The following is a 23,646-nucleotide window of genomic DNA, read 5'->3' as shown; positions in this document are numbered from 1 at the left end:
AGGTAGCATGCTGTCAACAAGCCTTGTCACTGGTGATGTTAACTTGATAAGTGGTTAAGGTTATCAAGATTAACAAGATTTCTCCACTGTTCAGTTACTATTTACCCTCTCTATTCTTTGAGAATGAGTTACTATGTTCTGTACACATTCAAGGGAAGGGGAAATTTTAGATTTTAAAAGTTAAAATAGTCTTCAAAATACCCATATTTATCTGTCTGTCTTTATCTATCATCTATCAATCAATCTCCTATTTATCTTTATTATTGGCGCAATGCACCCATCATCACTGCAGTGAAATAGCCAGCAATATGAGACCCAGATGGCTATCAGAGCAGAGCTTATTACTGAGTGCTAACTGTTGCTTTTAGATGGCAAGGAAATTACTAATGACTGAAAAATGATTTAAAAATTGCAAGGCAGAATAAGAGATCAACTGAATATGCTGAATATATTAACTACATAAAAATTGTTTACAAATACTGCCTATGATTTAAATGAAGGTTTTGCTGGGAAGTTTTGTTGTTCCAATTCAAACTTTCTCTTCTGTAATTTAAACTCATTTTATGTGTTGCTGGTCCACTTTGGTTAGAACTTACACATCCAAATAAATTTCCCTTTACAATTGCAAGCCACAATGGAAACATGATATGAAACATGAAACTTAACAATAAATAAAATAATTACATACAATTTGGGGGGTTATGTAGAGTGATGTGGTTAGTGGAACATGCACCAATTCTGATGTATTGCCATGAGAAACTTCGGAAGAATCTCCTTTTTCTGACGGCCTTTGGTGTTTTTCTTTTATGGCAGTCAACATTACTCAATGTTACTAGCCATTTCACTTGCAGGAATTATTTGGTTATTTCAGAAGCTCTATTCCCCTCTGAAAAGTTGGTACCTTCAAGGCTGTTCGGAAGAATGGGCCACTGGCTGGAGGGAGTTCCACAACTGGCGAGAGCAGTCCACATCCTGCAAGGTGCAGTGTTTTGATGCCAAGAGCCAGTTGTACTTGGATGAAAGTTCAGAAATAAAATTCATCTTAGATCAGCCTTGCGATCCTTGAATCATTAAAAACTGCTTCCAGTATAATTGGAATCAAGGGTACAATCATTCACTTGTTTTTTATGGACAGGCATGGCATCTGTGGGATTTAACGAGTCCAAATAAAACCAAGAACAGACAAATAATAAAATTAAGTAAAGAAACACAGATTTCATGATTGAAAGAACTTTTAATTAGGAGGAGGCACTGTAATTCTGCTTAGCCAAACTTGGACTGATTTATAATCCATTATGTTCTCCAGGAAGTCTCCATAAAGAGACACAGTACTTGTGAAAATTCACTCGAGTGTTTTTAAGAAATATTTTCTGAATCACAGGCCAGTTAAGAGTAACAGCAAAATTTTAAGCATCTATTCAGATGTGGCTGTTGCTTGACAGCCAAGCTTGACCTTGGGTAGGACTGGACCCAAGATCTGAATAGTACCCCAAGGTCTTTCTCAAATTGACATGTAAAAGACTTGGGGCAGAAGTTGCAAACAAAGAAGAATCTTTGAAATCTCATTTAAAGTCCTCAAATTTGAAGCACTTAATTTTTCTGAAATAGGACAGAACTCTCTATAATGAAAAAAGTGAACTGAGCTTCAAACTGTGGGAATAACTTTCCAGAGGTCTCTGTAGCTATCCTCCATTACTAAAACAGGCTTTCAGAATAACCTGGAATCAACTATCATTCTGAGCATTTTGGGGGATCTTAAAATTAAAAAAATTTATCTCCTTGTCTCTCTCAGATTTAGAGCTTAGATTTCTGAAAGCAGAAAATGAGTGCTAATCTATGGACTCAATGTATATCTTTGAAGCTAAGTTCTATTTTGGTAATAGTCAAAAGATTTAAAACTTAAATCATGTTTTTCTTTATAATAAGCTAGTTCATTAAATAATGCTTGTCTATTCATTTGGAATTATTTCTGAAAAAGAGGTTATTCTCAATTCATATTTTTCAAATGTATGGAGTTCCTATTTGGGGAGCCTTTTCACTGTGAATAGTTACAAGCAGTGATGGAGGAAAGAAAGGAGTCTGGTGAGAGGAGAAAAACTTCAGGCTAGTTATACAGAGTGAATTACGCCAAAAAGAGAAAATACAAATATCTAATATTCACATGTATGTATGGAATCTAGAAAAATGGTACTGATGAGCCTAGGGCTTCCCTAGTGGCTTAGTGGTAAAGAATCCACCTGACAATGCAGGAGACGTGGGTTTGATCCCTGGGTCAGGAAGATCCCCTGGAGAAGGAAATGGCAACCCACTCCAGGGTTCTTGCCTGCGAAACTCCATGGGCAGAGGAGCCTGGTGGGCTACAGTCCATGGGGTTGAAAAGAGTTGGGCACAACTTAGCAACGAAATAACAACAACCGATGAACCTATTTGTGGGGAAGGAACAGAGAAGCAGATGGCAAGGACAGACTTGTGGACACGGTGGGAAAGGAGAGTGAGAGGAATTGAGGGTAGCACTGGCATATATCCACTGCCATGTGTGAAACAGATGTGGGAAGCTGCTGTGCAACACAGGGAGCCCAGCCTGGCGCTCTGTGATACCAGAGGCGTGAGATGGGTAGGTAGGGGCAGGAGGGAGGGAGGCTCATGTACATATACCTGATTCAAGTTGTGGTATGGCAGAAACCAACACAAGATTGTAAAGCAATTATCCTATTTTAAAAAAAGAGAAACTTCAGGCTAAAAAGGTTTTACGATGATTTGAAGTTTTAACATACTTGTAATACCCAAGATCCACTGCTATATAAAAATATTCCATAGTCTACATCATAATAAAGCTACCAATCAGTTTTCAGTATGCTTCTCATTTGTTGACAGGTGATAGGATGATCAGGCAAGTCCATGTTCTTGGTTAAGCCTGAGAGTATTCGCCATCTCTAGAAGAGGAGGTGTCAAGTGAACTAGGTGCATGCTATTTTAAAATCCATGGTTGTCTCTATTCATTGAGACATTCAGCAAGAATAAATTTTTTTAATCTTATTTTTTGACTGCATTGGGTCTTAATTGTGGCTCATGGGCTCTAGTTCCCTGATCAGGGATTGAACCCCGGTGCCCTGCATTGGGAGCCCAGAGTCTTAGCCACTACACCGCCAAGGAAGTCTCTCAGCAAGGATTTATCAAGCAGTGATCATGTACCAGGTGATGTTGTAGGTCCTGGTAATGTGCCCTGAATGAATGTGATAAAAAACTCTTCCTGAAGCTTAATCAGGAAATATAGTTGGAGAGACTAATAAATAATTTTTATTAGTGGTGATAAGAAAAACAGGAAAGGGTGATGGGATAGGTGAGCTTGGGTGGGTTGACGTTTAGAGTAAGATGGTTAGGCCTGTGGGTGTCTGGGGAGAGAGCCAGGTTGAGGAAGCAGCACAAGCCACGGTCCACAGGACATTCATGGAGTTGCACGGTGACCACTGTGGCCAGCAGGGAGTGAGCAAGATGGGGAGTCAAGGACTGACCCCCAAGGTATTGGTGTAAGCAACTGGAGGAGGTTGTGAAAAGTGTGCTTGGGAAGTAATGTGTAGCCTTCCAAGGCTACTGAATTAGTAGTTTTATAAGCTACTAGCCACGTCAGAATCTGAGGCAAGTCTCAATTTTGTTGGTATCCATTCACAGGCATGGGGGCACACCCTCCAACTCCACTGGTTTTCTGTCCTAGTCTCAGAATTCCTTCTCATCTTCTCTGGTGCCTTCTCAAGGAATTCCATTACACTCGCTTATATAAGCTTCACAACTCTTACCCTGTAATTCAAGGTAAGTATTCACAACCTTTAGTCTTTTTTTGTCGGCTCAGTCCCTTTCTGCTTTCTGAAAGTGCAGATCAACTGGACACCCCAGGCTATCTCAGAGGCTTTGTTAATGCTGTTCTTCCTGGAGGGCTCTTCTCTGTCATCTCTGACCATCTTCATAATCACCTTCAAAACTCAGCCTCAATAGCCCTTCAAGGTTTTTCCAAATATTTCACCACTGCAGTGACTTCCTTTTATTATAGTCACCTATAATACCTATCTTTTCATCGCCAGGCCACCTGTCTAAGAGGACATGTTTCTGACTCATGTAGATTTCAGAGTACTCAGCGTCATGCCTAGACTGAATAATTGACTTGCACTTCCATTACTATTTGGAGTCAATAAAATCCAAGAGAATATAAGATAAAATATAGAATAAAAAATGAAATATGGAATTAATCTAATGGTTAGCACATGCCCTATATTACAGTGCACACTTAACTCTAAAATTTTGGTTGAGTAATGAGTGAGGATAAAGCCATAGACAAATAGCATTGGTCACTCACTGGAATAAGATGAACTTTTCCATCTAAGCACACTTTGTCTTCCTAGTGTCTTCTTAGCTTATTGTCAACTCATCACTTTCAATGTTAAAATTAATTAGTCATGTGTTTTCTCTTAATGGACATGACATTCCTTCCTATTGTTCCTATGTTCTTTGTCACACGTCCAGTGGACTTCCTACTTCCCCAAAGTAGCCAGCTCTTGTTAAAAAAAATAATAATAATGCTGATAAACAGGAAGACAATGAGTTCTTTTCAGGTTCTTGTATGAACTGGTAATCCTCTGTCTCTATATAATGTTCACTTTCTTTTAATTTCACTCAAACAGTGCTTAGGTATAAATTGCAAGTAGAAATAAACTGCCAAATGAAAGGCAGAAAGATCTCTTTATATGAAGTAAACTCCTGAGACTAGAGCCCTTTGGACACCTCACACCCATAGCACTCAGTATGTTCATATTAGTTGCTTAGATTTAATGTAGGGAAGTGAATGCCTGGTTCTCCCCATCCTACTTTTATTCCTTCTTCTTCACCTCCCCCCTTTTTTTTTCTATTTTATTTTTTTGGTATGGAAAAGGAGGTACACATAAGCACTATGTTTCAGTTTCAGAAAAAGCTTTAAATTCCAGTACTTGTGGTGGTTACATTGAAAATATTTTAAAATAATTCATCACAGGGACTTCCCTGGTGGTCCGCTGGTTAAGACTCTGTGCTTCCAATGCAGGGGATGTGGGTTCAGTCCCTGGCCAGGGAACTAAGATCCCACATGTGACACAGTGTTGTCCCCCCCAACCCCCAAATCACTGCAGGACCAGGAATAACTGAAATGATTTTGCAAAGGTAGAATATCATTTCACTAGAAAATGTATGTTACATGGACATTTTAATCCAACAACTTTTTAGTTGGAAAAAAGTACCTTTCAAGATGGAAACTGTTTGGGTATAGAGACTATGAGATCTGTGTGAATCAGACTGTATATCTCTCCTTGTATAAATAAACTATCAGAAAGAGAATGGAAGTGACATCTTGACAGAGAAGGAATTGAAGAGTCAAGAGGGGCTATGATGGAAAGGAGGCAGAGGGAGTCAGTGGGTCAGGCTGTCTTGAAGTGGCACTCTAAATATTTTATTTCCACCAGTTACAGTATCTACATTTTTAAGACCAGTATATTCTGCTTTCTTTTAAATCATCATTGGGCTCTATAATGTAATTTTACATCATATATTATTAACATTTATATGAAATTCTTGAAATTACTTCTATATGTGATCAAAGTATAAATTTTGCAACACAACATGCACTGTGTGTCACTGTACAGAAATCTGGTTAGAAATCTGTTCTAACAAATCTGAACACTGTCACTCCCCTGTGCAGTTTTCCTTAAAAAAGGAGGAGCTGATGTTCTTGTAAACAGTACTCTGTGAAATGTAAAATCTGGTAATTCCTAAATAGCATCTCAATATACACAAATTGAAAGATTCTCCTATGGGTGTAGTCACTTTACATATCTAACGATCCATGAAGACAACACTTATAAAAGGCAACATTGTGAAAAGGCACCCCCCCCCACCCCCCCACTGCAGCAGACGTGGTGTTGCTAGAGTTAGAGCTGCAGCCACTGCCAATTTCTGCTGCATCTTGAGGTTGAAAGTTGGTTCCTCCAAGGCAAACGTCAAGTAATTCGACTTTGTCCAGATGACCGAACAGCCAGGCTTCACCCACTTCTTTCAAACGGATTGTCTAGGTTGGGTTACTTCACTTTGAGGTCAGTCAGGGCATCGGAGATCTCATCGGCCTGTGCAGAGATGCTGGCTGGTGTGACGTGGAGGTGGATATCGTACTGCTGGTCCAGGCCCAGGTAGCAGTCGCTCATGAAATACAGTGTGTAGATATACCTAACATACAAAAGAGGAACAAAATGGTGAAACCACCGTGTTCATCACATGTCTGCAAAGTTGCTTCAGTCCTGTCTGACTCTTTGTGACCCTATGGACTGCAGCCCACCAGGTTCCTCTGTCCATGGGATTCTCCAGGCAAGAGTACTGGAGTGGGTTGCCATTCCCTCCTCCAGGGGATCTTCCCAACCAGGGATTGAACCTGCATCTCCTGTGTCTCCTGCAGTGGCAGGGGGATTCCTTACCACTAGTACCACCCAGGAAGCCCATAGTCTGTGGTGTTCTCATCACAGTCATGGTTAATTCTTTGGGGGTAAAGATTCTGCTTACCTCCCGGGTACTTCAGGGGTATAAAAAGAGATGGAAACTACGTGATGACTTCGGACATAGCCCACTCTTTTCAAAGCGATAAGTTCTCTCTTATCCACTTCTCCTAATATCAAAAACCATCCTTCATCCTTCGATTTGGGAAATCGAGGAGTAACTGCATGACTGTCTTGCTTTCCCTGTAAACCAGAAAAAGGAAAGATAAAGTATCATAATGGCTAGATTTTCTATACCACTTGGTTGTGGTTAAAAGGCCATGTTGTCTTTTTCGGCGGCCATAAATCTGAGTATCTGGGATGTGTTTAATTTTCAGGTTTGGTATATTCGATATGCCATCATCTACCTTTTTTTAAGATTCTCAAAGCACATTATAGCCACACTACTACTTGTGGCCATAACCACCAGGATTATTTGGCTCAGAACAGAAAACCTTTGAATCTTGACATCAAAATAAATTCTGACACCATTCTTGTAAAGAAAATTAATACCCTATTTGCAGATGAACAAGCTGGGATACAATCATATTAACCAAATCTTCCAAAGCTTTATATATAAGAAACCAATACTTGGGGAAAAAAGTCAATTGAAGCTGGACTCTGAATCTTAAGATAATAAACACTGTCATATAAACATGTTCCCGCACTACCCAAGAATAAAACTCACATGAAAAAGTACATATTCCAATATGGCAATATTAAAAGGTCCTTTCTCTAAGGAATAGGAAATTGTGAGCCAAGCAAATTGTAAAATATATTAATCACCACCATCCAAGATTAGATATCTCCATAATGACAACACTTGAAGTCTTTATTTCAGATTGATTTTTAGAAAATCAAAGATTCTAGAGATTCCTTAAGACAATGAGTTTATGGTGTAAAGGATGCTAATAATGACATGCTCTCGATCAAATTTCACTCAATATTCCAGAGGAAGATGTTTCACTGAAGGCATTTTAAAAGAGAGGTCAGACAGTAATGTATCTTTACAGCACTTAGAAACAAAATTTAGAGTTTTTCTAGCATGATTAAATCTAATGTTTAAGGACTAATATTATGGTAAAAAGAATCTTATTGTCAGAAATGTTTGCAAAGGCCTCAAAGTTCCCCCTCACTAGTGCTCTCAACACAGCTTAGCTACACCCCGGTACACTGTTAGTCTGGGCACTGCGTTACGTTGCTTGAGCGTCTTTGCTGAGAGTGAGCCCCCTGAGGCTGGGGAGCCACTGTCTGGCTGTTTGGGACTGGCCTTGTTTCTGTCAGTGTGGGTGCATGTGGTAGGTACAAAGCAATCAGAGACTGGAATCAGAGAACTCTGGGTTCCCATCCTGCTACCATAGTTTCTGACTCTAGGACCTTGGCAAATTCCTAAACTCCCCAAGTCCCATTATTCTGTAAAATGGGAAATCATATCTTCTTACATAGCAGTGATAAAGAAAACTCTTAAGTTTTTTTTTCTCATGATTTTATCTTCATAATTATGACTGCCTTTTTTTTTTTTTGTAAGTTGGGATACCTTAAGTCACCTGAAAATGCTCATATGAAAGCCTCTGAAATGCCAGAGGCCAATCAGTTCATACTTACACTGATTGGTTTTTTGAATTAGAAATCAAATGAGATGAGGCTTCAAGGCACAGTACTGAAAAGACATTTTATAACAACAGAAAGTTACTGATCGTTTTGTGTGTGAATACAGGGAGGAGAATATTAGTGAACCACAACCTCATTCCTCAGGGAGAGTTCTCGATATGGGAAAGCCCCTTCTCCCTCGGCTAAGGAGAAAGCAAATTCTTATTTTGAAGATCATGGGACTTCCCTGGTGGTGCAGTGGATAAGAATCTGCCTGCAAATGCAGGGGATGTGGGTTCTATCCCTGGTCAGGGAGGATCCCACATGCTGCGGAGCAACTGCAGAGCCCATGCCCCACAACTACGGACCCTGTGCTCTAGAGGCTGGGAGCGGAAACTACTAAAGCCTGCATGCCCAGAGCCTGTGCTCCGCAATAAGAAGCCACTGCAAGGAAGTGGAGGCCTTCCTCTCCCCACACTGCAACTAGAGAAAGCCCGCTCAAAACAACCAAGACCCAGTACAGTCAAAAATAAACAAATGATTGTTATGGTCCAAAAGCCAATTTGCCCACATGTCGTGTAGTAATATTCTTGAAGGGCTCAATAATTACTGTGGTGCCACAGACAGTAGAATAGAGCACAGTAACTTAAAATATAAATTTTGGCCTATTTGCATGTTGACAGAGCTCTCTCATGTGCAGTCTCATGAAGGAAGCAAGCAGATGTGGCAAAGGAGGCATGGAAAAACTTTACTAGTATCTTCTTCATCTGAAGTGTGGAGTGAAAGTCTAGATTTTGAGATTTCCTTGAAGCCCTGAGACTGCTGTGGGCCTAGTATAGGGCCAAGGAATCTGTACTCTTAAAGCTACTCTAGGAAATTCTGCTGAATCTGTAGACCATGCTCTGAGAACAGGACTCTAGGCATTATATTATGATGTCCCATGGGTATTCTGGGGTTGAAACATGGCACATGAGGAGAAGTGACTCATTTCAGAAGACTGACTCTTGCTGCTTAAGGCCAGTTGAGGAAGCGGGATCTGTGAAGGGCACGGAGGCATTAGTCACATAACAGATATGTGTGCTGGCGCGTGCTTGTATCTGGTGTGAAGCATTTGAGAATGGAAACCAAATACTCTACCTTGTGGAACCCTAGGCTGACTCTCTGCAGGCTGACTTGAAGCACATACTCTTGATCAGCATGCAACCTGACCCATCTGTTGTCGCTGCGTTTGTCTGAAGCCACAGTTGTGATGGAGACCTCATCGTGTCCCTCTGCGGCATCATCCCACCAGCCTTTAACACTCAAGCCAACATCGATCACTGGCAAATGAGATAAGAAATTCCATGCCTGAATAAGAAGAGAAAAGAGTGGGTAATTGAAATGTAGTGATCAACTAAGAAGTAGTGAACTTTTAAAAAATCAACCACTTTGTTCTGAGGTTAATTATGGATTCAATGCAGTTTTAAGAAATAAAGCAGACAGATCCTGTGTACCATTCTCCAATTTCCCCCAGGTGAGCATTTTTCACAACTACAGTACAAGTATTTATACCAGGATATTAACAGTGACACAATCTACAGCTCTTATTCAGATTTCCTAGTTTTTCTTGTACTCATTTGTTTGTGAAAATAGTGTGCTTTTAATATTATTAAAGTCCCTTTAAAAAAAAACTAAAAAAGTATTGATCATTACCTAAACTTGTGACTCTTTTATCATAAATCCTTTTGAGACATTGAGTGGCTATTGACTATACTAAAAAAAATAAGTTTTAAAATAATTGTTGAACTGGCTAGTTTCAGAGAAGCATCAAGTATAAGCATTTATGTGACTGCTAAGGTGGACAGCATTACTTGGGGATATAAAAGCAATTTGAAAAATTGTTGTCATGCAATTTTTGATGTCAGACAGCATCTTTCATTGACCATTTAATGTACAAAATGGCCGATTCTTTTGTTGTTATTCCAAATTATTCTGAAAGGAAAACATTTTATATGTTTGTATATTGTAAGGAAATCTCTAGGTCTAGGGTTCTTTCTAGAAACAAATTTTTGGTATTATCATATTGAGAATACCAACTTATATGACACATATTAAAGGAGTAGAAAATATTACCAATTTTATTCCTGCTCTTTTAATTAAATGTATTTGTGAAAAATCAAAATGCAAATAGTAAGTGCTTATCATTAATGGGGCTTCCCTTGTGGCTCAATTGGTAAAGAATCTGCCTGCAATGTGGAAGACCTGGGTTTGATCCCTGGGTTGGGAAGATCCCCTGGAGAAGGGAAAGGCTATTCACGCCAGTATTCTGGCCTGGAATATTACATGGACTACAGTCCATGGGGTTGCAAATAGTTGGATACGCCTGAGTGACTTTCACTTTCACTTTTCAAGTGCTTATCATTGTTGAATAAATGAATGAATTCCTAAGTCTATGGAAAAGAAGTAAAAAAAACCCCTAATATCCTCAGATAATTGTCGTCTAACATTTATAATTCTGTGGCAAATATCACCACTGGTCAAGAAAACTCTCTATACTGGTTGCTTTATCTGTTGTTACATTCTAAGTTAGTTTTTAAAAGCTCATGAGTACTTTAATTTTTTCCTTTTATTTCTTTAATAATATTCCATAGGTATCCTTATAGGCTTTGAGTTCCTATTCGCTAAGACTTTATTGCTGTAGAGTATACCACATAATTGAAATGAAGAAGCCCTGATGAATCAAACTATCCCTCAGGAATTCAAAATATGTAAATCCAATGCAAATTTTCAATTCAATGCCAATCCTGTAACTTGTATTGTGAATCTGAAATTATGTTTGAAATAGATGCTGAAATACTCAAGTCACAGAATTGGTCTACACTGTGCTTTAAGGTACATGGCTTATCCCCTGCTAGAACCAGCTGAGTCTAGAAGCTGTACCACTGGATGTTATTAGACTAGCCAGAGCGAGGACACAAATATACCATTTCCATATAGCATTTAACTTCGTGAGATAACACAAGTAGCACTTATCATATGAAGTAAGACTTCATATTTTTCTTGTACATTTAAATGAGTCAGCAATATAATAATTATTAGCAACTCATTGGAACTTTATTTTACAAAGCCCCCAAAAGTCAGATCTTTCTTTTACATAACTGTAATCTTTTTGCAGTGCTTAATATTATTATTTGCAATCTACAATGCATATACATATATTTTTTGGGTGTGTGTATACATTTGTACATATATATACGCAAACATATATACATATACACAATATGTAAGTATATAAAACATGAGCTGTTTTTAAAGAAATTGCTAAGACATTTCAACACCAGCCAAACATATTTATCTGTGGATTAATCTTCATCTATTGAATCAGGCAAGAGCACTGCCATGCATACAATTATTTAATTAGCAGCCAAATCCTCTGCCAGTCAGCAGCCGTTCCAGGCATACTGATGGGGTAGAAGATGCAAATCTCACAGTCGTACTGCTTTTTCTCATTACTACTGCAATTAGCACTTAAATTGATGCTTTAAACATACTAATTTCTGGAATAATTCAGGATTTGTATGTTACCTGGGATCGCCTCACTGCAGAGCCGACACCAGATTGCTCTGCAAATTGAAGCACTTTTGAGCCAAATAACCATCATCATATCAGACTGAGCCAATTTGCATTTGGTTTTAAAGATAACAGAATGGCAATTTATGCAAATAAATTAAGTAAGTTTACTTCTGAGTTTTCCCTGAACTAATTATAACAATGTTCTAATTTTTTATCACATCTAAAACTTGGCTTGAAACCACTGTATGTTATGTTAGAAATCTGTTGTTGCTAATAGAAGCCTCGTTTTAAATATATTGTTTTTATTCATAATTTTGATGATAATTTAGCTAGAAAGGGAGGAACTTATTATGAATATTTAAATAGATTTTTTGTGCCAATTCTGGGTTCAACAGAAATTGAACAATCAGACTTAAATGCCTGCTATACTTTTTCCAAGTCTTGCTTGAAATAAGTTCCACTGAGTGGGGGGCAGAAAAATGACATGGTTTAGAAGTTTCTTTATTTTACTACCTGTTTTGCAAGCCAATATGTTAATTATGTTGTAAACCCTGAACATTTACATGCTTAGGGTAAAATCGCTTAAGATTTAAAAGTCTATATATGCCAAATATTTCTGGCATTGTTCATTCATATTTTTGGTCTTTCCAAAGATAGTTTGGAGCAATGACTTATGTTGTCTTTCACAACATAGAGTTAGATTTTTCTGAGCTACAAAGTATACAAACAAGGAATTTGTTTGAAGAAATACTTTAGTATCTAGCAACAAAAAGTGATTAAAATGAGGGGGGCATAAAAGAGTAATTGAGGGAGTTGCATGAAAATATATCCAAGTGTAAAAAAACAACAAAAAACCACCTTGAAGAAGGGATTATTGATAGAAGGACTCCCGGGCAATGTAGCCTAAATGACTAAGTCCTAGTAGGCCTTTCTCAGCCGGAGGAGCAGCATTGTACTGAAACAACCTTCTAATAATGCAGCTGCTATTTCTAATTATTGTTACTGTCATTGCTTTTCATACCATCTGTTGAGCTCTTATGCTATATCAGCATAGATATAGAGCATACAGCAGTTTACATAATAACATTCTGCTTAATCTTCCCAAGAATTTCATGAGACTGATATAATGTCTTCATGTTTACAATCATGGTAAATGGCAGGTGGAATTTAAACCCAGGAGAGTCTGACTCTGAAAGCAACACTCTAAGTTAGAAAACTTTTGTGTAACTTCTCAGATAGAGTCAGGGAGTGTCTAAACACGGAACTGATAGCCTTACCTGCTTCATTTTGGGGGCCGGGAGCTCTTTTTCTATCATGGAGCTGAACACATGGTCTTTCCCTGCACAGGCATGGATCAGTTCTGGGAGGCACTCAATGGACCCTGGGTAACCAGCACGTGGGCCCTTCACACCTGGGCTCCATTTCCTAAGAAATAATATCAACACCAAATAATTCTTTCATAGCACAAATGAGATTTTCTGACAACGATGGTTTCTATAAAGAGAAGAGTTTAAAAATTAAATTTACTGTATAACTTTTTAAAGACCATTATTATGAAGCTTCAAAATCAGTCAGGATTCTCTAAAGTATCAATCCAGGGCAGTTTTGCTACCACGACATAAAATGTGTGAATCATGTGTGAGCTCAGTAGAAAATTAGGATTGACAGACAGGTGGTGTCTTTCTATACGAAGGCACTAATATGTGCTGATGTGTCTATGTGGATAAAATACTGAACCATTTGTAATGGATGCAGGCAAATGTCTCTAATACATTTACTTGAATAAAGTTTTCATTGTAAGTTGTTGACATCCTACAGTTAAAAGTATATTAGGGGAATATTTCAGATTTATAGTATAAATAGTGCTGTATCACCAGGAAAGGAGCCTATCTAAATCTATTTTCTGTTTATATGGTAAGATGAAAAATATCCTTGAAATTAGACAAATACAGCCACTTTTCTGGGTAGCAATAATAAAATGGATCAAATCTCCTAGGACCCAACCAGTTTCCATAACAAACCTGTGTGCTGGTATCAACCGGTGGGTTGGTACCCTGTGTGTCTCCTTTACTGCTGAAACCCAACTCCCATAACTTCTAGTACCATGTTGGAAGAGTTGCTGAAATTGAACCGTAGACACGTGAGGTATCTCCTTTCCTCAGCCCCAGGTCACCTGCTGTTGGTGTGGCCCATTCTCTGAACATGCCTTTTAGTTCTCAGGGACATCTCATAGCAGGGACTCGGGCACCATGGGATCAACCACCCTGGAAGCCAGTGTATGTCAGTCAGATGGAGGGACTTCCCCGAGGAGACCCCATGTGTGCCAGAGGTTCTGGTGACGAATATTTCTAGATGCATCAAATGACTGCCACTCCTCGTCCAGCTGATGAGAGGCAGAAGGGTGCATGATGGCAAGCACAGGAAGACTGTTTTGTCCGTCTACATGACTGTGAAACAATACTTTGGCTGCACAGTATCTCTCAAGTGGTGTGAAAAGAAACAATTTCATTCAAACACCACTAATCTTGCTTGTAGTATGTACCGTTCTTTCCTTTGCTAAAATAGCTGTAGCCATGTACATGGGGCCTAGGCTTCCCTGGTGGCTCAGATGGTAAATAATCTGCCTTTAATGCAGGAGACCTGGGTTCAATCCCTGGGTCGGGAAGATCCCCTGGAGAAGGAAATGGCAACCCACTCCAGTATTCTTGGCCTGGGAAATTCTGTGGATAGGGGAGTCTGGTGGCCTACAGTCCATGGGGTTGCAAAGAGTCAGACATGACTAAGTAACTAACACTTTCACTTTCTTTTCATAAATAGGACCTAAGAGTTGAATAATTTTATGATAACATAAACTCTTCTTACAGGCACAAGTAACATCTTGAGCTGCTAGATATATATATATAACTACTCAGTTTTTGGACATTTTACAGATGCACAGTTTACTTTTGACAAAAGATTTCTGATCTCTCAAATCTATTCTGCAATGATAGAAACTGGTAATTTCTTTTACTTTAGGTCACTTAAAGTACTTGCATAAGATTTTTTAAAATGAAGGCTGACACAGCAAAGAAATAGTTAAAATGAAGATGCATTTGATGGTGCAAATGGAAAACAATAGAAGGTTAAAATGAATTGCAGTTCAGTTTGAGGCCAATGATCAAATTTCAAGTGAGAATTCGACTGTCGCTAGTCTATGTTTCCCTCTGGGAAACAGGGGCATTTTCACTGTAAGGAATCAATATTCTAGGCACAATGTGAAATTCAAGTGACCATACACTTAAAGGAAATGATTTTTTGAAATAAAAAAACTCAATTATATTGAGAATTAAAATACTTACCTGAAAATGTGCAGATGGTGGTTTTCTATGTGTGGTATTGTTAGGAGGGAGGAGTCTTTCAACCACCGCCCCTGAATTACCATCTGCACCAGGTTGGTGATGTTCAGGACAGTCACCAGCCAGCCCTGGTGGGCAGCCACGTCCAGCATTGCCTGAACAGGGAGAACACACACGTTATAAAGGTACCATGGCACCTTCCCTCTCCATGGGGGATCTGATGCCTAGCTTTAACAAAAAGCTCCCAGGGTTATACCTCTAAATTACTACTAATCAAAAGAAGAAACCAGAAAATAAACTACAGTTGGACTGGAGGGGAACATAGTGAAACATAGTCTATAGTGGAACATTAGTGAAACATCTCTTACAACATTTACTGCACATTACTTTGTACAAAATGCCAAACATTTAGCTTTTTTAGGTCAGCAAAGATTAGGCAGATAATATTGGCACTGTAATAAAATAACGGAGAAGGCAATGGCAAGCCACTCCAGTACTCTTGCCTAGAAAATCCCATGGATGGAGAAGCCTGGTAGGCTGCAGTCCGTGGGGTCGCTAAGGGTCGGACACGACTGAGCGACTTCAGTTTCACTTTCCACTTTCCACTTTCACACACTGGAGAAGGAAATGGCAACCCACTCCAGTGTTCTTGCCTGGAGAATCCCAGGGACGGGGGAGCCTGGTGGGCTTCCGTCTATGGGGTCACACAGAGTCGGACACGACTGAAGTGACTTAGCAGTAGCAGCAATAAAATAAAGAGAAAAACTCAGTGTACTTTGAGAGCAAATTATATATAATTCACTGTTTCAAGAGCACTAGCAGCTCCATTTAAAAAGTAAATCTCAAGTGGTGGTGGTTTAATCACTAAGTTGTGTCTGACTCTTGTGACCCTATGGACTGTAGCCCATCAGGCTCCTCTGTCCATGGGATTTCCCCAGGCAAGAATACTGGAGTGGGTTGCCATTTCCTACTCCAGAGGATCTTCCTGACCCAGGGACCGAACCCACATCTTGTCTATTGCATATATTGCAGTTGGATTCTTTACCATTGATTCAAATCTCAAGTAGTCTTTCCCAAATTTAAAGGCAACAATGGTAAGGTGATGGGTCTACTTACCCAAAATTTATTTTTTCCCAGAGAGCAGGCTAAAAGCTGAGCCCTGGTTTTCAGTGACTATACTATGCCACACAGTAAAGGGGGCAAGGACCAGTGTACATGTACATGGGGAATGATGAGAAGCTATTCATATTAGTCTATACATTTAATCCAATGTTTTATGGACAAACAAACGGCTGCATTTGCTTAAGACCAAACCAAACAGTGAAATCTTATTTAAACAAAGGAGAAGTTTACACAGGCAAAGCTATTTCAATTAAATTAGATTCTAGTGAATGCTGACTTAAAGACACATAAGTTAATATCATGATCGGAGGCAGCTAGTTTACATAGTTTTAGGAGTGCACTCTCTTGTTTTGGGAAAAGAAGGTAAGAGAAATCAGATGTACCTCATAATGCCTAAAATGATATTTCACCATCTCACTGATTGTAAAATATTTATAAAATGTACAAAATCTACAAGTACATTTATAGAAATGGTTCTTAAAGCTTTATTATGTTAGTAAAATTAATCTGCCATATTACTTAGTACTTATTGAGTCAGACACATTTTCCTTCCAAGGTTTGAATTTCCTAATCTGGGTTTTCTAATTTACAAAATGTAAAATAGTTTAAAAAACATCTGGCTAAACCAATCTGTGGTCTTTTTATACATATTACAGGGAAATGGATCCACATCTCTGGGTATGATGGTTACTGTGATGGAATGGTCAAATTAGCCTTTAGTACCCATGAGCCTGGGCTTGCCAGGTGGTGATAGTGGTAAAGAACCCACCTCCAATGCAGGAGACTTAAGAGATGTGGGTTCAATCCCTGGGTTGGAAAGAGCCGTTGGAGAAGACTCACTCCAGTATTCTTGCCTGGAGAATCCCATGGACAGGGGAGCCTGGTGGGCTACAGTCCATGGGGTTACAAAGAGTTGGACACGACTGAAGTGACTTAGCACTCATACAACCGTGAGCCTACTAATTGCATATCATAAAGCTTTATGGTTGGTATAATGTATTTATATGTATGTGTGCATATGAAAGTGTATACATGCATGAATGTATGTGTTTATAAATCCAGGGGAAATCCACTTCTGTTTTTCCTATTTCTCTGTGGAGCTGATTAAAACGCTTAGCCTTTGAAGTATATGAGACAAGCTGGTCACGAGAAACATTCCTCAGACAAAAATAAAAGTATTAGTTCACAAGTCACAACTCTTGAATTTCGAAAGGGAAGACAAATGAGTAATTATACCTAATGCAGTATCATGATGATGTTAGAAGTTGTAATGCAGAGTAACTATGGTGATTTTACTTGTGATTTTTATATTACAACCTGACTGGAAATAAATTCCAGACCAAAAGCTCATATACTAGAAGAGCTAGATGGACGGACCATATGTTTTTAACTTTGAAGTTTTCATGAAGTTGAAAGATTTCATAAAATTTATGAGAGCTGCCCACAATCTTTCCTTGTATGATCCAGATGTGAAAACGTAAAAAATCATGCAAAGTGATTACTTACGTGAAGTAAATGAAAAAGCCGTATCATGAATTGAAAACTATCACTTATCTTGTTTTAATTTAGAAAAAAGGCAGGTAGGGAAGAATTGGGGATGGGAGATGGTTGTGACAACCCAAATGTGCTGAATAAATGTTGCCACACGACTGCCTACTCACTCCCTAGTGGGTCCTGTTTTCTCTTCCCTCTCTGGCCACTGCCTCTGTGTACACCCTCATCAATGCTCACCTGGAATATTATAATAAGTACCACTTTATCCTCATTCTAAGTTTTCTTCGTACTTTGTATTGTTACCTCAGTGCATTTTTACAGAGGTAAAATGGGCTATGTCATTCCTCTGCTTAAGTTTCTTCAACGGCTTCAAGCTTCGTAGCGGACAAAAGCTAACACTTTTCTGCAGGTCCTCTTCTTACAAATCCTGCTCCCTCTACCTTGTCCACCTGGGAAATTCCTACACATCCTTCAAGTCAACCTCAAATGCTACTACTTCCTGTGAAGGCTACCTAATGGACAGGAGGTACTTCCTATGTGTCTACTGCTCCACACTGCTATTATCATACTGTGGGTCTTTGTTTACACACGTGCCCATTAAATAGAGACTCCTTGATGGCAAGATTCTGGGATTAGTCTTGGCAATTACAGCCCTAGCACAGAGTACTCAAGAAATAGTCATTTTATGAAAGAACATTCGTAAAAATCCAATTATAATAATTATAACAAACATTCTACCTGTTATGGCATATCTGCCAAAGGCAGCACAGTGTAGGAAAAAAAACCCCTACAAGCTTTGATGTTAGACACAGGTTTGAATGTTAATTTTGTCCCATTTTCTATGTATAAATTTGGGGAAACTACTTAACCCTACGAGGATAGATTTCTTATTGATAGAAGTGTTATATGTCTGTACAGGGGCTGATGAGGGTAAAATAAGATGATGTACTATGTAAGATATCTGTTATACTGCCTGGAACAGAATAAATCTTTTAGATCTCAATAATAGGTCTTGATAAACAGGTACTTATTTTAATGTTCCTCTATGAGGAAATGGAAAGAACACTGTAAAACAACCTAAGAGAGACTTTCTAAGAGAGACTTCCTTTGGACCTTTGGGGATTGATTTCTGGACTGAGGAGTATAGGACTTCAAGGAGCAAAGTATGGAAGGTTGGGAGCAAATGCATGGAATGGGCAGAACTGTTCATCAGGAGAGGTGTGCAACTGCAAGACAGTTAGGGGACACACAAAACCGAAGGCAGACCCTGCAGTGCAGGCCAAACTGGAGCATGTGGACTTGGTTCTTAGTTTGAGTGGACAAGTCTAAGTCACCATGTAGGTACATACCTAAAGGGGCTAAGGCTAAGGGATGGTCCAGGTAAATGGGTTTGAGGGTCTCGTGGGTCACCCTGACATACACCTGCATGACTGTGCTTAGCATGGACTCCCTGCATCTCACTATCTTTTACAGCAGTCTTCCTGGTAGACAAGAACTAGTGAGATAGCATGGTACTGGCACAAAAACACATAGATCAGAGGAACAGGATAGAGAACCTGGAACTAGACCCATGCATTTATGGTTAACTCATTTACGACAAATGAGACAAGAATATACAATGAAGAAAACACAGTCTCTACAATAAGTCATGATGGGAAAACTGGACAGCTACCTGTAAAATAAATTAGAACAGTCTCTAACACCATATATAAAAATAAATTTAAAATGGATTAAAGACCTAAACGGAAGATCAGATACTAAAAAACTCCTAGAGGAAAACATGCAAAGGTAGAACATTCTTTGACATAGATCTCAGTAATGTTTTTTTGGATCTGTTTCCTAAAGGGAATAAAAGCAAAAATATATGGAAGCTAATTAAACTTAAAAGCTTTTGCACAGCAAAGGATACATCAATAAACAAAAAGACAGCCTACTGCATGGGAGAAGATATTTGCAAATGATGTTGATAAGGGATTAATATCCAACATATATAAACAGCTCATACAACTCAATATCCTACAGACAACCCAAATAAAAAATGGTCTGAAAAACTGAATATTCTGCCAAGGAAGAAATGCAAATGGCCAAAAGGTACATGAAAAGATGCTGAACATCTCTAATCATGATCCCTGGGTTGGGAAGATCCCCTGGAGGAGGGCACGGCAACCTACTCCAGTATTCTTGCCTGGAGAATCCCATGGAGAGAGGAGCCTGGCGCGCTACAGTCCACGGGGTCACAGAGAGTTGGACATGACTGAGTGAGTAGCACTCTAATAATGAGGGAAATGCAAATCAAAACCACAATGAGGTATCACTTCACACCTGTCAGAATAGCTATCATCAAAAAGAACACAAATAGCAAATGTTGATGAGGAGATGGACAAAAGGGAACCCTCATACACCGTTGGTGGGAATGTAAATTGATAGCCATTGTGGAAAGCAACATAGAGGTTCTTTGAAACATTAAAAATAGAACTACCATATGATCCAGCAATTCCACTCCTGGGTATATATCTAAAGAAAATGAAAACGCTAATTCCAAAAGATACATGCACCACAATATTCACAGAAGCACTATTTACAACTGCCAAAATATAGCAGCAACCTAAGTGCCCATCAACAGACGAATAGATAAAGAAGATGTGGTATATTCACAACGGAGTACTACTCAGCAATAAAAAAGAACAGAATTTTGCCATTCATACCAGTGTGGATGGATTTAGAGGGCATTATGCTACGTGAAACAAGTCACACAGAGAGAGACAAATACTGTATGATATCACTTATATATGTGGAATCTAAAAAAATACAACACTAGTGAATATAACAGATAAGAAGCAGACTCACAGATATATAGAACAAACTTGTTACTAGTCAGGGGCTACACAGGGGTAAGAGTGAGAAATCCAAACTACTGGGTGTAAGATAGGCTACAAAGATGTATTGTATAACATGGAGAATATATATAGCCAGTAGTTTGTAATAACTATAAATGAAGTGTAACCATTAAAGATGTATTAAAGAGATTTCTCAAGTGTTCCAGTGGTTGGGACTTGGTGCTTTCACTGCCAAGGCCCAGGTTCAGTCACTGGTTGGGGAGCTAGGATTCTGCAAGCTGCATGGTGTGGCCAGAAAAAAAAAGAAAAAAAGTTGTGTAAAAAACAAAGTACTAAGAAGTGTATACTCCTCCATAGCATGGGGCTGGTTTTTGTTAATAGCTGGAGATCATGGTTCAGTTCCCCAAGACAGCTCAAAGTCCCTTACAGAGATCTAATACTCAAACAACAAAAAGCTGCTTTAGTACACTGTGGAGGAAAATCGACATTCTTTACTGGCTTAGCATTCAGTTCAGTTCAGTTCAGTTCAGTCGCTCAGTCGTGTCCGACTCTCCGCGACCCCATGAATCACAGCACGCCAGGCCTCCCTGTCCATCACCAACTCCCGGAGTTCACTCAAACTCATGTCCACAGAGTCGGTGATGCCATCCAGCCATCTCATTCTCGGTCGTCCCCTTCTCCTCCCGCCCCTAACCTTTCCCAGCATCAGAGTCTTTTCCAGTGAGTCAACTCGTCACATGAGGTGGCCAAAGTATTGCAGTTTCAGCTTTAGCATCAGTCCTTCCAATTAACATTAGGCAAATGCTGAACCCCTCTCCCAGCCGCTTTTACCTCACGTCCAGCTTCTACTGGGCATGCCCCCTGTCAGACAAAGCTAACATGATTCTAAGTCTAGGGGCAAAATGGGTGGGGGCTGACTGCATGCAGGAGACTTTTTCCTATTAAGTTGGAATCAACTTCAACTGAATGCTGACTCAGAATTCTCTGTCATTTCCAACAGTGACAGAGTAGAAATATGACTCTTGGCATTGCATTAATTTATAAAATTATACTACAATTAAAACTATCATAATCAACAGAAACTATGGGGTGGTTCATTTATTTATAGGAAAGCAGGCAATGAATTTGGTTTTGAACTCATTTGAACCAAGGTGCCATTCTGAAGCCAGAAGAGTTAAATGCAAGCCTTGACCTTCCAATAAAATACCAACATACACTATATTGTTATTTATTTTTATAAAGTTCACTTTCTATCTTTCAGATGGACTGTAGTACCCTTGGAGTTGGGGCAGAAAAACATAAGTCAAAAAAGGAGGCAGCCTACAGTAGGCACAGAGTAAGATGTCCAGAGAGAAAAGACCCTCTTAGGATCAGAAAATGAGGTTTCCATGCCCGGGGCAGGTGAGCCTCACAGAAAAGAGAGGCTTCAGCAGGTCACTTAGGCTGCACACAGTCATGGCAGAGAGGGAAGCTCTGAAAGAAGCGGATATTGATAGCACTCATATGACAGGGTATCTAGCACCTCCGTGAGTGGAGGTGTAACCTCTTGCTGGGAGAAAGAACTGTAAAGGAGCATGAAAAGATCTGGAATAAGTACTGGGGGGAATTACTGATGTGAATAAAAGCTAAGCATTGGTGAGTTTCAACAGCATGACTTTGAAATAGTAATTATAGAAATTATTAGAAACATTGAGAAATTATAGAAATAGTAATGTTTCATGACTGATTCTGACAATAATGAGCAGGATTAATTTGGGTGTGAAAGCAGAGAATTCAGATGTTGAGATTTTAGGTTACTGGTGACATCACTGTTGAAGTGGACAGCTGGAGGGCCAATGCTGTGTGGGTGGCAAGTAAAGTCATAGATAACTGAGGACTGGACCATAGAATTAGGAAGGCGAGGAGAGACTCCTGGCTGATGAGTAACAGAAATGTTCAGTCATGCTGATGGGTAAAGAAGCTGTGGTCAGGAGAATCAGAGGGTGATACCATGGAGGTGGTGGCAGAAGGGGTTTGGATGTAGCATTACAGCAGAGGAGTTTGCGATGAATATGATTAGTGTTGGAAAGGTCATTTGCTGAAGCCACTCTGGTGACTGTAGAAGCTGGAATGGAGCTGCACGCTATGAACTGGTGTTTGAGGGAGGTGGGAAAAGAGATCCAGACTTTGGAACACAGTTGAAAAAGAAATCCTATAGACACTGAAAATAAAATATACATGGACAAGAGAAGCAGGAATCTGAGAAGAAAGATGTGGTCAGAGAGATCTGAGGAGGCAGACTTTGATTACTGGAGAAGCACTAAGAACGAGCCAGCCCAGGAGTTTCAAAGTGATCACAGAAATGAGGTGGTGTATGTGTCTGCCTGTGTCTGATTGACAGCTAGAGAAGGAGAGGTAAAAACAAAGATGGGTACATATACTACAAACATCCCAGACCTGATCCTCGCGTAGAACTCACAGGGAACATTCAAGAACTTGGCTTTGTGCAAAGGTAAAACCACTACCACCTCCAAAAACAACCCTGCTTCTTATCCCCATAATCAAAAAGAACTAGAGTTTAGAAGATGTACACTCTCTGGAAGAAAATTTTTTAGGCTATAAGCATCGTGAAGCCAAGGGCATGCTTTTTGACTTGAATATACCTCATGTCCTCAACACTTATTTTGAACTGATTGCAAGAATTCCTCAAGCATATCAAGCTTGGTCTTGCTATTTATAATAAATACAACCACATTTCATAGAGATGTAAACCATTCCTGCAAAGGATGAATTTATCCAAATCTACAAATATTTTTCTTCTTTTTCCGGTACTATAGATTATACTTAAAAATGCAAGTTTGACAATAGATCTGCGTTTTGTATCAAATAAAGTACATTTCATTCAATTATTCTGAAAAGTAGCAATGAGTTATATAAACTCAAACTGCATAGATAGCATACACATAAAGTGTGACAAAATATTTGTACAGTAGTGTGTTGGCTGTACAACACTTTTAAAAATAGCTCACAACACCAATTATGAGGCAGACATTAGTACTGTCTCCTGAAGCTCACATCAGTCCAGTGACTGTAACCACACTGGTGAAAAGTGAGAAGACTTGATCTTGGTTTTCTAATTTTGTATCTGTGCTCATCACATTATATTCCACAACCTCTGAATGACATATCCTGTCT

General features: G+C 39.2%; 1 protein-coding gene across 2 annotated transcripts in view; it reads right to left on the bottom strand.

The window, feature by feature from the left end:
• Positions 1 to 464: 464 nt before the first annotated feature.
• The window catches only part of ASCC3 (activating signal cointegrator 1 complex subunit 3), a 352,215-nt gene continuing 329,033 nt past the window's right edge, over positions 465 to 23,646 (bottom strand). The window contains exons 34-38 of one of the 2 annotated variants that reach the window (XM_088840692.1): positions 15,023 to 15,174; positions 12,962 to 13,109; positions 9,270 to 9,479; positions 6,571 to 6,746; positions 465 to 6,240 (exon numbers count right to left, since the gene is read on the bottom strand). In XM_088840692.1, the coding sequence (XP_088696818.1) occupies positions 6,096 to 6,240; positions 6,571 to 6,746; positions 9,270 to 9,479; positions 12,962 to 13,109; positions 15,023 to 15,174 (831 nt within the window). In that variant the 3' untranslated portion in view covers positions 465 to 6,095. The remainder of the gene's footprint in view (positions 6,241 to 6,570; positions 6,747 to 9,269; positions 9,480 to 12,961; positions 13,110 to 15,022; positions 15,175 to 23,646) is intronic. The other variant, XM_088840691.1, reaches the window with a different exon arrangement.

This window comes from Moschus berezovskii, chromosome 10 (genome assembly GCF_049115385.1).
Source record: "Moschus berezovskii isolate FMDL1 chromosome 10, NW_MosBer_1.0, whole genome shotgun sequence".
Taxonomy (NCBI): Eukaryota; Metazoa; Chordata; class Mammalia; order Artiodactyla; family Moschidae; genus Moschus; species Moschus berezovskii.
The sequence above is the reverse complement of the archived record's forward strand: the minus strand, read 5'-3'. Positions and strand labels throughout refer to the sequence as shown.